Source organism: Camarhynchus parvulus, chromosome 11 (assembly GCF_901933205.1).
Source record: "Camarhynchus parvulus chromosome 11, STF_HiC, whole genome shotgun sequence".
NCBI lineage: Eukaryota > Metazoa > Chordata > Aves > Passeriformes > Thraupidae > Camarhynchus > Camarhynchus parvulus.
In genome coordinates, this window is record NC_044581.1 from 20,654,169 (window position 1) to 20,669,917 (window position 15,749).

A 15,749-nucleotide genomic window follows, 5' to 3' on the forward strand; every position below is an offset into this window, starting at 1 on the left:
ATACACGGGAGCCTTCTTGTGAATTCTGGATTTCACACTTTACTCTTTTAGAGCCTAATTTGATAAGAGTCTGACAGTATAATCATTTTGCCCTGTTAAGCTCTATTCTGGTAAGTTTGAGATGTGAAGAGAGGAGCCTGGGGAAGGAGGGGGAGGAATTGTACTGAAGGTCTGAGCCACCAGAAGGAAAGATCAGAGATCCTAGAAGTGAGAGCAGATTTTTGGGCCCCAAACTTTGAGCACCACAGTCTGTTTTGGACAGAGTTGTATTTCAAGGCTGCATATAGCCCAGTATGGAACTCTGAGATTTTACAAGGGTTAAGCAGAAGCTTTGATGCGAGTTGCTGTCTTGCCAGATACTGTTTTCATAAAATCCTAGAAACTTAATAACATTCTGTCAAATTTGGCTGCATTTGCAAAGTATCTTGAAAATATTTTTAGGGGAGAAGAGACTGGCTCACATGTGTACTTAAGGTTTAAACCAGATATTTTCTGTTTGAATTTTGAGTTTAAAATGTACTGTGTTCGTGGTCTCTTTTGGTTTTAATGACCAAGTTTGAGACAAGAAATACTGTTGTTAATGTCAGATCATCATTGCTGTCAAGGTAGCTAATTTGTATTCATACAGAACCTATGCCTTCAACATTGAATCTAAATGAACCTTTAAAGCTCATTGAAATTCGGTGTTAGTTCCTCTGAAGTTTCTTCCAACAGCAACAAAAATTTTGTTTTCTTTATTCTAGGGATGTAATCCTCTTGCTGAGACTGGACGAAGCAAACTGCAAAATCAAAGAGCTGTTATAAACCAACAGATCTTAAGAGCAGTGAGAATGAGAGCTGGTGCTGAAAATCTTTTAAGGTATATCTCATGGTTTCTTAGTTTTCTTGCCGAAGCAAGAATTGTTTAATTTAATTTTGTAGAAGTCTCTTAGCTATTGTATTTTCTCCTGTTTCCCCCAAACATGCTGCATCTTTTACTGTAGAATGATTTGTGAATCTCCCTGAATTTTTTTCAAGCTATAGCTCTACAGACTCATTGTTTGCTTCCAAGTGCACTTCCATACTATATTGTAGTAAATGAGCTAAATATTAGACTTCCTTAGGTTGCTCTCTTTGTTCTGTTTTATTGCTAGTGATAATGGCAAGTGAACCTTGCTGAATATTGTAATGAGTCCCTTTTACTCCTCAAATCAAATCAAATAAAGGTATTGCCACTCTGCTGTTGCCTTTTTCCAAGATCCTTTAGTTCTGTGCTGCAAAGTAGAGAGGACCATCCATTGCCTTCTTTATTCCCTGTAATAATGTACAGGAGTAGCAGGGTAGCACACATCTAATTTGAGCTGGGTTACCACAAGCTGCCACCAAGTTCTCCTGCAGTTTGAGGTAATTTCATCTATTACATTTTGTTAGGATATATTTTCATATTGGCTGTCTCCATAGGAATAGCCTTATGTTGACCCTGTAATTAACTCTTTGATAGACAGCCTGTAGATTTCTAATCTTACACAGAGGAACTGAAAATTATCCCAATTCTCATCTGCAGTAGTTTCCTGTAGTGTCTGTTTCTCTGCAACTGGAGCAACAATAGGTCTTCAAAACCAAAATCTACTAAATATACTTAAAGAAGTGAGAATGCTTGGATAAATTAAATTTTCTTAAACTTGCCATTAATCAATGGTTGCCTGTTGTCTGTTACCTGCTTTATCTCCACTCTTGCAAGAGATGTGACAGGGTGGAAACTTAGGGAGTTTTAGCCTCTGTGACTGGCTTAAGTGTGCTTTGTTTTCTGGTAATTGTCTTAAGGAGTGAGACTTAGAATTTTACTGCTTTTTGTATGGTTAGCAAAATTATTATATCTGCTTTTGAAAGAGAATGCTTAATTCATTTAATATTTCTGCTTGTTGATTCAGGAGTGTTTTGGAAGGGCTAAAGAGATGAGTAATATCTAATGTGGAAAGTGGTAACATTTAACCTAGATATCCTAAAGTTCAGTTTCTGCTGCCAGTATTAAATGCTGAAATACTGAAGTTGCTATTTACAGGAGTGGGAACGAAATCTACTTAAGAGTAGAGGAACAGATTTATTTTTAAGATTCTAGAAATCTAAAATGAATTTACACCTGTTGAACTATTAAAACTTGCTAGTTCTTTGAAAGAAGCAATTTAATAAGTAACCTGACCACCAGACAGTTCACCTGATTAGTTGTATCTACAGTCTCCTAAGGAAAAACATAAACAAGCTTTATGTTTGCAGTTTCTATTTGAATTTCATCAGGTTCTAAAAGAAACAAACCAATTGCTGTCCACAAGAAGCCTCCTGGAGTAGAATTAGAGAAAAATCTGGAAATGCATGTTTCTTTACTTTTGGCTGAAAGTAAGCACTAGGCTTGAAGCACATGACCCACATAGTGCAAAGACTTTTGTTCTTAGAGTTTCTAAAAGTCACTCTCTCCTTTTTATTGGAAATTAAAATTAAATTCAGTGTAGAGTTATGTGAATCTTGACAATATCACAGTGCCCCTGAGGCTGTCTTTCACTGGTTGTTACTCAAAAGTATGTCTACAGTGTAAAAAGCATGAAAAGGCCATCAAATTAAATATACATGGGTGTTCACAGCCATAGAGCAAATAGAGAAATCAATTTGGATGGAACTTTGGTGTTTCTGAAAAAGATATTAGTATCCCTCCTGTGGAGAATGGTAAACTAGACCAGGCATGGAGCCTTAATACATCACAATTAAAGTGCTTGTGGCATCAAAACTTGCCCATTTATCTGTGGGGTGCTGCCTTGATCAAGGAAGATCCACCCCACCATATGTTTGTATTCTGGTTGGTTTATCAAGGCAACAGATGTTAACATTGCTTAATTAAGCAATCCAAGCTATTTTCTAAAGTACAGCATAGAAAAATCACAGATAACTAATTCATAATATGAAAAACAAAATTAGAATTTTAATTTTGGTATAATTAGTTCTTCATCAAGGTGCTCCATAAATCTGGAGAACTGCTCCAAGTGGAGCGTAGATTTATGAGATGGTTGTTCATATTTATGAAGGTGAATTTTGTCTTAAAATAAAGGTAAATGCAAAATGCTGCAAATCTAAGTTTGTTCTTGTCTTCAGATTCAGATTCTAATATAAGGGTGCGGTATCTTAAGCATGGATACATTTTACCTTAACCTCATACCTGTGGATTTATAGATACAGGTGATTTAAGTATCTTGAAAAGAGTAATATTCTAATGAAATTGTCAGTGTGGAGACTTAGATGAGAAATTGTGATATAAATACACAAATAAGTAATCACAAAGAAATGTTCAGGGAGTGTTAAATGGGTTAACATCCATTGTGCTTGCAGTTCAAAGTGCTGCCATTTAAATACATAAATGGTAAAGGAAACAAACAAAATCATATTTGCATCCAACAAAATCAAATTATAGAGAAAATTGTCTTGCCTTAAAAAGGTCTGGTTGAAAGATATTTCTTTCTGTAAAAACTTTTGGGGGAAAGTTATTTTCTTTTATTCTTAAGATCAGAAGTCTCAACAGAGCTTTATTCAATTTATAAGGTGGGGAAGTCTCTGTTGAAGACTCTGACTCCTCCCACCTCCACCCACCTACCTTCTACATAGGAAAAAAATACCACATAATCTGAAAATAGGACAGTGATTCTGATTAAGATGCTTTAGTTTTGTTGATTAATGTATCTGAAAATAACTGAAATAATATGAAACTCTTAATCATACATGGAAAATCTGGCATATAGGACATCTTCTGTGGCTGCATGCTATTATCTGGAAACTAGCCCAGGCGCTCTCTTGACAGAAAAACCTAATAAATTCTGAAACATGAGATCTTGTATCATCTCTTAAGGAGATAAAAAGAAATCTTAAAAATGCTGAGAATGCTTGCATTGGAGGTTGAAGGGGGTCAACCAAGCTTGTAGAAAACCTTTTCCTGAGCAATAAAAAATTGATGTGTCTCTGCAGAGCAACCACCAACAACAAAGTACGAGAGCAAGTACTGCTGGAACTCAGTTTTGTAAACTCCGACCTGCAGATCTTAAAGGAAGAATTGGAAGGACTTAATATCTCAGTAGAAGTTTATCAAAATGCAGAGTAAGTATAAAGCTAAGTTATTCAATTATTAACAGATCTTCTGTTTACCCTTGAAAACAAAATTGTTTCTAGGTGAGTGTGAATGTTGGACACTAATCATGTGAAAGAGCAGAGAGCTTGATAGGAAGAGAACATACTTGATGGTGGATTTGTTGACTAAGGGTTAGTCTGCATATTTGTCCTTCTCTTGGGAAATGTGTGTGCCACTACTCCTTGGATGTGAAGTTCCTTTGAGGAGAGGAGTATTGTGAGAATTGAAAGCTCTTGGGGCTATACTGTAAGCAGTTGGCACTTAGCAGAATTCCCATTGGAATGGGAATTTGGCTCAGTGCATTCTGGAGTGAGCAAACTTAGCCATACAATAATATCTCTTCTCAAATGTGGTGCATTCAGCAGTCCCCTGGAGCTGGAGAACAGAAACAATGCTGATCTGATGTTTAGAGCAGCCTAGGTAATCTTGAATGTGTGATCTTCAGTGGCAGAAAAACATAAATTTCTTGGCTAAAGCAGAGGAATTTTTAGTGGATGAATTTGGATTTTTTCCAAGATATTTTTCTCCACTTTGAAGAGCACACTAATTTTTAAATTGCAATGGATTCCTCAAAGATAAAACTTCAAAATTAAGGAATATTCATTGCCTGCATACTGAAATGATTTCTGTATCAGTTATATGTCTTGTTTCTCCTAAAACTAAAATATTTACTATTTGATCAACAGCAGCTCAAGGTACAAATTGACATGCTTCATGTGATGGGGGTATAATTTTTGGTCCCTCTTAGCACTGTTCTCACCTAGGTGTTAAACTTCCAGGTGGATTACAAGGAATTCTTAATGTAAAAGGATGAAAGGGAGGTAACTTCCAACTGAAGGCTGACTTGATGCAAAATATCTATGTTGTAGTTTTCTCAGACAGCAACTTGTGCTAAACTTCTCACCCTCCACCCCCATGGCAAACTTTGACAACTATTTGATGCAAAAATATTTTGGGGTTTTTTGTTGGTCTTTTTTTTTGAGGTTTGGGTTTCTTGTTCAAGATTTTACTGGTCTTCATAGATGCATGTGAGCACAGAGAGCAATTACAGCTGTGGAAATGAGAGCAAAGCTCCACAAGAACTATTTTTTTCTAGCTAAAGGATATTAAAAGTATTTGGATTCTCACTGAAGGATGAGCAGTAGGCCAGGCCCCCAGGCAGGCAGAAGCCTTGAGGCTGGACAGCAATATGCTTGTTATTCTCTCCTGATCCTACTTTCCCAGTCTATTTTGAATGGTGTTTTGCCTTTCTAATTCTTAAGCTCTAAATGCTTTTTATGTTTCATCAGCTAAAATATTCCCTGTAACTGCTGTCCAGCCTTTAACAGTAAGTAGCTATTAGTAGTTGTTCTGACTATTGTGCGTGCAGTTGTTAACATGAGGTCACACCCATGGTTTACTGGACAGCCCTGTATTGTGTTATAACAATGTAAGGGTTGGCCCTCCCAGTGCTTGCGCACATTTCAGCTTGATTGAGAAGGCTGATGCTATTTCTGCTCCATTCTGGAAATCCAGGATCACCTCCCTAACTGTTCAATCCTCTCACGATTGGCTCCTCGGGTGTGGCACCTTAGCTGTGGAAAAAAATTCACTTTCTTTGAATGAGCAATGCTGATATCTACAGGGCATGTGGATGGTACTAGAATGGATTAAATCACTAAGTTAGGATTTCTTTCCCATGTGTCTCACTTCCTTTTGAGGAAAAAGTCTTGATATAATCTGTGGGAAAAGTGTTGAGGTTTCTTTTAAAAGCCTCATCAGAAATCAGATCATTTGCACCACTTGAAATGGTGTTTTGGCTCTGTATCCTGGAAGTCCTTTGCAAGCTAGCAGAGCCACTTTCTGGACCATGAAGGACTCTTGCTCTGTTTAGGAAGCTGCATTCCTACTGCCACCCTCTCAGGATGGAATTTTCACCAATAAGAATGTTGGTTTTGCTGACAAGACCATAAATGAACATGGGATTTTGTAGTTGGTAATGGAATGCTCTAAACAGTGGTCAGACTGTCAAAAAGCTGTCTTCAGGAAAAATGAAAATATTAGATGAACTTTATAATTGCTGGATACTGATCTGTTCAATCTACACAACCAACTATGAATCTGGAAGCTATTCTGGCCTTTTTAAAAGTCAGCTCTCATCCTTATTGCCCTGTGATATTCTAGAGGTTGACTTGTCTGGAGGTTAACACCTAGCATTGTCTAGAAATGAAGTAGTTCTTGGACTTGCTACTCCTAGCCCTTTCTCTGTGAAAGCTGGTGCACTTTGGCCTGCTTCTCCCTGTGCTGCACACATAACCACTACATACAAACCACTGGTAACCTGTAAAATACTGATTATAACTGCTGCTACTTAGCATGGTTCTTACTGTGGCAGATCTCCTTGCTGCTGTGGAGCTAAATTGCAGTGAGGCAGCCTTTGAGAGTCTCCTTTCCTTTTCCTGGAGGAAAAATAGGCTTAAATAATAGGGGGAAAAAAAAGTGCAGGCGAGCAGTTTTCCTCAATCTCTTCTTGAGAAGTACAGGCCATTAGGCAGATTTTCTTGTCAGGGAGGAACTGTATACTTTTCTTTTTACTCCATCGATGTATGAACTTCCTGTCATCAAATAAAACAAAAGTAATTATAACAGAAGCAGAAAAAAAAGTTGTGAATCTTTTTGCTTTTTTTCCTACAGAGAGACTTTCAGTATTCCCCTGGTACCTCTTGGCCTGAAGGAAACCAAAGATGTAGACTTTACACTCCCCCTCAAGGTAAATTTTACATACACATTTCAGAATGAACAGTTAACAGTAATAACTTCCACTTCAGATTTGTTTAGAGAAACAGAAGTAATTTAGGTACAAATTATTTTTTGTTTTGCCCTAAGATCAAGATCATGCTATGTTAAAAATTAACTACCACTGATTTGCATCATTGCTCCTACCTAATTAGGACAAGAAGTCCAAAAATGTTACAAGAAATTCCATTTTGAAGACAAAGTTAAACCAAAGAATAAAAATTCCTTCCATGGTTTTGTTTCTAATACTAGTATTGATTACTGATGTAAGTGTGAGAGGAAGTACTAATGAGGGTTTTACTCAGCATAATGTAGTGATACACCAAATTACACTAAGATAGCTCAGTTGGGAAGCAGTGTTGCAGCATTAACTCTGCTTGTTTGTTGTCTGATGTACTTTGCTGGCTGCTTGAACCATCCTCTGTATTTTCTGTACTTCTGTGTATAATAGAGGTTTTTATCTCACAGTAAACCATCTTGTATCACTGTAGCATTTGTGTCTATTTTTACTTCTGTGGGTTAAATTCCATGGTCAGATCATGGTACCACGTCATGTCATTGCAGCTTTGTTATTTTAAGTGGAATTGCCCTAGTGGAGCTCACAAGAAGTTGGCAGTCTCTTTCTGCTAACAAATTTTTATGGTCACTTGATCCCCTTGTCATTTTAGATAACAGAGTTTGTTTGTCCCTTTCAAAACTACTGAGTGTTGTTGTTTTAAAACCAATTGGAGCTAATGTAGGAGATGTTTGGTTCCTTTACACCACAGTGAAATTTGTCTGATACTAAATCCTAATCCTGCTGTTTTACTGTAGTCTCATTGTTACATGTTAACTGAAAGGGAGTAGACACTGTTAAATCACAACTGAATCAATTTCCTACTGTTTAGAACTGTAGAAAAAATAGTTTAGGCTATTTTTAGATATTCAATTTTTTTTCTCTTTTTAGGACTTTATTCTGGAACATTATAGTCAAGACAGTTCAGAGTATGAAGATGAAATAGCAGATCTCATGGATCTGAGACAAGTAAGTTCAAGTATGGTATACTAGGAGGTCTTATAACAGTTGTAAATAATATTTGTATGGAATCAAAATACAACATTTTTACTTAGAGCTTACTATGCTCTTATTGACTTCATTTCTGAGACAAGGTGCATGAATGTTCATTGTCCAAGAGCTTTGCAGTCTGAGTAAAGAAAAAGTGAAGAAACAGATGAAGTTATGCAAAATGATTGACCTATTGATGTAACTTTGTAAATTTTGTTAATCCAAGACTATTTTTTATTTTAAAGTATTTTAAATTTAGCAGGGAGAGTGTTAGAGTGGATTAACCTGGCAAAATACTGTAGTAGAATGGTGGGTATTTCTGACTGTTGTTTGTTTCCTGTGCTATGCTAGAAACATAAGCCTTCTCTAGCTTTCATAAAATACCTACAATCTTTATTTAATTAACTTTGAGACTTGCCAAACAGATTCTGTTTGCTTTTTTAAAGGTTGTGTGCTACTGTGTGCAGCTGAAAAACTTTTGGCATGAATCCATATGGCTTTAAGCTTACTGTTCTCAGATTCCACACATTTCTATGATCTGCAGAAGTCCAAAGGAAGCAGAGCTTTATCCTTGGGGTTTCAGCATTCACCCTGTAACTCAATTTTAATCTGTTGTCTTTCAAGGCCTGCCGCACTCCTAGCCGAGATGAAGCTGGCATTGAGATGTTGATAAGCTATTTCCTGCAACTTGGTTATGTAGAAAACAGATTTTTCCCACCCACCAGGCACATTGGAGTTTTATTTACATGGTAAGTGTGTAGTTCATGTTTCTCTTTAGTCCTTTTTTTCCTCCCAGAACATTGGTTAATCATTAACTGTCTTCAATCTGAAGTATGTCAGTGTGTCTCCTCTTGAATCCCTGCAGTGTGTGTTGTCAATTTTTTTTCTTTTCTTTTCCTTTTCCTTTTTTTTTTAAGTTAAGAGTAAACCTGCATACAGTACACTCTTTACATGCTTAGAGTGAAACCGTTGGCTAGATTATGATTTGGGCTACAGGTTAGCACAAGGGAGAAGGAGAGGAAATAATCTTCTTTTTGATAGCTATAGGTGTTTCTGAATTCTGAACCTAGGTGTACAAAATGAGGACAAAGAATGGACCTTAATTCCTCTCCTTCAATTTGTTAAGAAGACCACTTGGACCAGAAAAGAGAAAGGAATAACTTATTTTTTTTATAAGGGAGTATTTACTGAATCTGTAAAGCAAAATTTGAGTCTGAATTCAAAATTTTCATGATGAAAAAAAATTACTACCATGTAGCCAAGAGGAGCTGTTAAATTTCTAGTGAGAGCTGCAAATAGGAACTTTAAACACAAGCAGTAGAGGATCTGACCATGCCCGTTGATCTCTGGCAGCGCCTGTAGGAGAGTGTAGCAGCACATATGGATACTGCTCAGTCTGCTCTCCCCCTCTGTGATGTTTTTGGGCATTTCTGAGTTAAATGTAATGAGTTTATGGAGGCACTGCTGTAAAACCTGCTGAAAACTGTCTCAAATAAAGCTGTTTCCTGCCTTGGTTAATTATGTGGATTGTCCTTGCAGAGCATAATGGTGTTTCTGTTCCCCTTCATTTTCACTGTAGCAGAACAGTTAATAATTCCACTATTCATTCAGAAAAACAGAATGAAAGTGCTTGTTTTTCTTCAGTGGACTCTGCTAATCCTAACACTTCTTCTAATATTTGTTTCCCAAGGTATGATTCCTTCACAGGGGTCCCAGTGTGTCAGCAAAATCTGTTGCTTGAAAAAGCCAGTGTTTTATTCAACATTGGAGCTCTCTACACACAGATTGGAACAAGGTGCAATCGTCAGACCCAGGCTGGACTTGAAAATGCTGTTGATGCTTTTCAGAAAGCTGCAGGTACACATCTTAAAATAATGGAAAGGTCTTCATGCAAATGTCCCCTGTCTCATTCTGATGACATACAGATTTCTGCATTTTCTACTGGCCTGATTACACAGAAAAGGAGGAATAGGGGCATTCAAGAAGCCCAGTGAGGAGCTCAGATGAAGCTTTAAAACCTGGAAGTGCAGTCTGAACATGCAGATAAGCTAGTGAATGCTGTGGTTAATGATTATTGAACTGCAGTTCAAAGGTCAGAGTTACTGCAGTAGCATTAACTGCTTCATTCCTTGTTTCACTGGCATACCTGCTTTTACCTCAGTGATAGCACCTTGGTGTCAAATCTGTACTAGAGACAATTGACAGGTTTGATAAAAACCCTTAAGCCTTGTTATCCATATGAAGGTCTTAAAAATTAATCTTACTTTTTCCTCTGGTGAAAGTTGCAATTCATTGGAAGTTGACTACGTGTTTTCCATAGATTCCAAAGGCAGTCAGGTTCAAAATAATCAATCTCTGTCCCAAGCAAGGAGAAACAGAAATTCTAATAAAGGGAATACTTTCCCTTGAACTAACATTATAAAGTCTTTTGTTTTCATTGGGGGCTTTTAAATAGATTTTCTGATTTGTTTTGTAAGTATCATCTGTGCTACACATAATATTTAAAGACATGTCCTTTGCAATTTATATGTACTATAGGATTTATTTCTGCACTAACATCTGTGGCTATTGGTGTGCACTGTATGGGTGCTAAAAGCTGTGGAGAACAGTTGAATTTTCATAATTCCCTACTTTGAATACACAGCTATCAAAAAAAAAGTAGTATTTCTTCATACATATTTAAAATAAATTAAAAAATTATTTTTCAACCTTTGTGTTTCATCTAAAAGAAATTTCAATACTTGGGAAATTTCTCCATTTTACTGCTGCTCCTTCATTTTGTAAATAAAAAAAATCACTGCTTTTCACTTTAACATGTTTGCAGAACAGAATTAATGCAAAACTGGAAAGGTGTTATTTGCTGCCACAGTTACCTTTGCAGGGCCCCAAAGCAGCATGCTCAGGAGGCATTTCATTGTACCTGTGCATGGTGCTGTAAAACTTCATTGTGTTGGCAAGGACATGATACAGAGTCTGTATTAATTGTTTTCTAGTGCTGAATGGATGATGTTACACAGAATTTATCCTCAGCATAAGCAGAAATATGTTGAGAAAAAAAAAAACATGTTTTTTTCATCCTATACTTTCAGTCCCTTTCAGTAGGGCACTCCATCTGTACTCAGTGTATGCCTGGTAAATTTGGGATTAATTTTTTTAGTGCAAAAAGGTAGAGATGGCCGTGCCTCAAATTTGTTGAATGGCATATTAAAAATTCAGATATGAGTGTAAGATGGAAAATCAAAAATCACAGACACTGTTTAGTGGGAAAATATTGCACAACATGGCCAGAACTGAGTGTGGTGGCAAGAAGTAAGATTACAGAAACTGTTACACCTCTGCAGGCCTGTCAGCATTAGCAAGCCAGGAGAACTCACTAAACCAGTCTGATGAGATGCCTGCTGAGGCATCCCATCCATGAAACTGTTACTCAGTATTGCGCTACCATTAGTGTTTGTTTCAGATTTGATATATGATAGAAATTACTGATGTTTTGGTGGAACCAAATGGCTAGAGAACAATCTTATTTTTACCCTATTAATTTATATATCTATAAATAAAAATTCTAGTTTACAGGCATGGATTGGAACTTCCAATAGGACACACAATGCACTTAGCAGCATCTGAAAAGAAGATTAATATTTAATTAAGTTGATAGTTTATGTCATTTCCTTCTATCCAGAGGATCTACTACTGTCATCTCCTTATAGCTGTGCAGATTTTTCTCTTTTTTGTCCTCTGTATAAGCCACAGCCTGCCACTCCCACATATAAGTCACAGTTCAGCACAGTCTTATTGTCAATCACAAGAACTTTTACAAGCAAATCTGAAGGCAGTGCCCTCAAAACTTGCAGTTTCTATTTCTCCTCAGAATTGTAATTTTGACAACTGTACTTGGAGATGGTTGATGGCAATGCAAAGCAAAACCTGTAGGTCAGTCTAAGTTCTTATGCACCAAGAATTCCTTCAGATTGCTGTAGTGCAATACTAGAAATATCTTTTAAATCTTAATTATTATGGTACATACTAGAATTAAGTTCACTTGTTTTTCTTTGTAATGGTGACAAAACCATTTTGTAATTGCAGGAGTTCTAAGCTACTTAAAGGAGACCTTTACTCACACACCAAGTTATGACATGAGCCCAGCTATGCTGAATGTACTGGTAAAAATGATGCTTGCACAAGCTCGAGAGTGTGTCTTTGAGCAGATTGGCCTTTCTGGAATACGTAATGAGTTTTTCACACTAGTAAAAATGACACAGGAAGTTGCCAAGGTAAAATGTGGGACTTTGAATCTAGTCTTTAAAATAACTGTTTACAGTGCCGTGTTATTGCATACAGCTGTTAGTAATATTATTATTATTTAATATTATATAATATATATAATATTATTATTGTGTATACTATTATTATTATATGTATACTATTATATATAATAGTATATAGTATTAGTATTTATTAAATTTAAATGTTAACAATCATTACTGGAAACCAAAAATAACATGGGGCAGCTCACACACTACAGTTAAAAGCACAACCTTTTAAAAGTTTAAAACGTGAACAAAATTTAAATATTATTCTAGAGTTGTTACAATTTATTTCATTCACAATTCATGGAGATTAACAGAAGTAGGCAGTGAACTTGCTGAAGGTATTTTATAAGCTATTTATGTTGGTTTTTCAAACAGTACAGATTTTATCCACAGAAATATATACAAAAGGTCAGAGGATGTTTGTGTGGTTCCCTGTTAAGTGTTGAACCCAACCTGTCTTGTTTCCCAGCTGCTGAAGGGCATGAAGGGTATAGAAACCTAAAAATCTTTTGGATTAATCCAAACTCAGTTATTTCAGTGTAGCAGGTACAAAAGTTCCATACAAGGAAAACAGGCAAAGTCTTTCATCCCAACCCTGCAAAGCCTCTGTGACATATCTGTAGGATTGATCAGCTGCAGGGGAAAGATTTTTGATTCTTTTGATCCATTAAAGCAGCATTCACTGCTTGAAAAACTATTTTATTTCCTCTATGTAAAGATTATATTTCAGTTTTAACTGCACCACACAAACTTAAGGCTATGCATGACTCCACAGTTTCAAAGTGTAGCACAAACCTACTGTTTGAATACAATTCACTCTTTTTTTCAACTGAATTAATGAGATATATATGTAAATTAAGACCTGTTTCTTATATGATGTTTTTATTTAATTATGAAGCCATATAGTGTGACTGACTTAGTCCATCTGTTCTTGTACAAAATTGATTTACCTTTCTTGGGAGGGAAAAATCAGAGAAAACATTTCAAATTTTTCTCCAAACTTAATTCCAATCAATCCTAACCATATTTAACCCTTCTTTGATGTGATTGTATATAAAATTAAGCCTGAGTATGATACCCCTTACTTGAGTTCCTAATATCTCACATTATTAAGTTCTAATACTTTATTATTTGTTTTATTTTAGGTGGGAGAGGTTTACATGCTGGTCAACACTGCAATGAATCAGGAACCAGTGAAAGAGAATATTCCCTATTCCTGGTCTAAGCTGGCACAAATAAAGTCAGACCATTACAAAGCTCTGGCACATTACTTCACTGCCACCATTCTGTGTGACCATGAGTGTAAGAATCATACTTCTTTATATGTTCATATAAATAAAAATAATAAACACACCAACAGTTATCATTTGGTCTGTGAATAAGTCTTGGAGCCAAGAACTTTGGTGCTTTAATATTAATTTATGTTAAATTGTGGTCATTTTCCCCACTCAGATATGAGGCCATGCTCTTTTTGTCTTTTGAGAAAAATGTGAAAATTCAGTAAACTAACTTTGACAGAAACAAAGGAAAAATTATATATCCATTATATGCTACTAAATAGTTCAGATTTATGTTCAGAATATGTTTTGGCATGTAAGTATTACTTCCATACTGTAGATTATTAAAGCCTGAAATTCTTATTTATATATTTATATACACTTATTTTACTGCATTGGGAGAGAATGTAGTAATAATTCTCAATAATAATTCACAATAATGCACCTAAAGGAACTGGGGACCAAGAGAGAAGTGTATGATTAATAGTTTTTTTCCATGATTACAGTGCAGCCTGGTGATGATGAAGATCAGCAGGAGAAAGCCTTGTCCCAGCTCTATGACTATGTGCCTGAAGGGCTGATGGTTCTTGCTGTTTTAAAGGACAAAGTCCAGAGAAAACAATTAGGTAAGTGCCACTTTCACCCAGCTAGTGGCTACAATTTGAAAATTACCTGGTGTTCATTGTCTGTGGATGACCAGCAGGGGTTTTTCATGTTTGCAGGGAAAGCACATTTACGCAAAGCCATTGTTTACCACGAAGAAGCTCTCAGAGTGTGTGGGCTCTGCAAAAAGCTTCGCAACATTGAGGTTCTCCAGGAGGTTCTGACAGCTGCACATAAACGTTCCCTTCTCAAATATGCTCAGCAAGAGACAGAAGATGATTTCCTCAGTCTCATTCAGGCTCCAGATATACTGCGTAAGTGTGCACAGCCAGAAATAAAGGATATCTAAGCATGGGCAAATATGCTTTCATGGGGATAGGCCTCTAATTTATATATATGTATTTCATACAGAACAGAAATAATGCAGAATATATGCTGTACATTTGTAGAGTTCCTGTCGTGGTTGAGATGGAGACAATACAGAGTAACACTCCATTTTCAGAAGGCCTCAAACTGTATTTATAGCCTGCATGCTTTTTATACATTCTTACAGACTCATAAATTTACACTTTACTCATCGGTCAGAAGAGACAAAGTGCTCATTGGAATAGGCAGTTGCAGGTTTCTCTTATTTATCCTTATTTCTTGGTGTTTATGTCAACGACCTTGGTAGAAAATTCTTTCAGGGTAAACATGGATCCTCTTATCAAACTTTTGTCTGGCTCACAGAAGTCACTGTAAAGCCTATTCCACAAGTTCTGATTCCTTACTTGTTTCCTCAGTCACAGATCAATATTTTGATCAGTATATTATTTTGTTAGAACTGTTTTACAGTATTTCTGTCTCTAGCAACATTGGTTTTTGGGGTAGATCACAATGGTGGTTAGTTAGAATCCAGCTTTTTCTGGTAACCATCTTGTGAGCTAGAAAAAATGAGGGAACTTGAAAAGTTAAAATTACTTGGGGGAAAACTACAGTAACTGTTTCGTGAGCCCAACTCTTGTACTAGACTGGGTTGTTACCTCAGTTTGGCTATTTTTATTTTTCTACCTTAGTCCAGCTCATACAACTCTTTCCTCTTTGGATGCAGTAGGAAACTATGAGTGCTGGTTTTAAAAACTTCTCAAAGAAAAATAAATTAAAAATGGGAACAGCATAATTTTTTTCTGATTTTTTTAAAGTTTTCCATATTGATACTCTGAGCTCTGAAGATATTTTTAAGGCAGTTCTGATATCTAACAAACTTCCACAAAGATATAATTTTTCCACAGCCCAGTAAAAATTTAGGACAAATTCCTATCTAGCTTGGAATGCAAAAAAAAAAATTTATGTCTTTTAACTAATACTTAAAAGAAAATTAATTTGGTTTTCTTTTTATTTCAGCTAAAACAGAACATAAAATAGAAACAATTGCTCCTCAGTTTTCCAAGGTGAAAGTGAAAGACTTCTTTCACAAGCTGGTATGTAACACACTGATGCTGACCAACCTCTGCCATTTTGATAGCAACTATAAATTCACTCCAACGTGAGGGAAGGGACACAAATATTTTAGCCTGAAAAAAATGATCCTGTAGTAATTGAGTTTTTTTCAGAAG

The 15,749-nt window shown here is 36.2% G+C and overlaps 1 protein-coding gene across 1 annotated transcript in view; it reads left to right on the forward strand.

Annotated features, from left to right (window-relative positions):
* Positions 1-15,749, forward strand: part of RHPN2 (rhophilin Rho GTPase binding protein 2) — a 30,558-nt gene that overhangs the window by 10,411 nt on the left and 4,398 nt on the right. Inside the window, exons 2-12 of the mRNA XM_030955815.1 lie at positions 744-859; positions 3,985-4,113; positions 6,818-6,893; positions 7,866-7,943; positions 8,589-8,713; positions 9,655-9,821; positions 12,048-12,235; positions 13,420-13,576; positions 14,058-14,177; positions 14,274-14,468; positions 15,538-15,614. Of these exons, the coding sequence (XP_030811675.1) occupies positions 744-859; positions 3,985-4,113; positions 6,818-6,893; positions 7,866-7,943; positions 8,589-8,713; positions 9,655-9,821; positions 12,048-12,235; positions 13,420-13,576; positions 14,058-14,177; positions 14,274-14,468; positions 15,538-15,614 (1,428 nt within the window). The remainder of the gene's footprint in view (positions 1-743; positions 860-3,984; positions 4,114-6,817; positions 6,894-7,865; positions 7,944-8,588; positions 8,714-9,654; positions 9,822-12,047; positions 12,236-13,419; positions 13,577-14,057; positions 14,178-14,273; positions 14,469-15,537; positions 15,615-15,749) is intronic.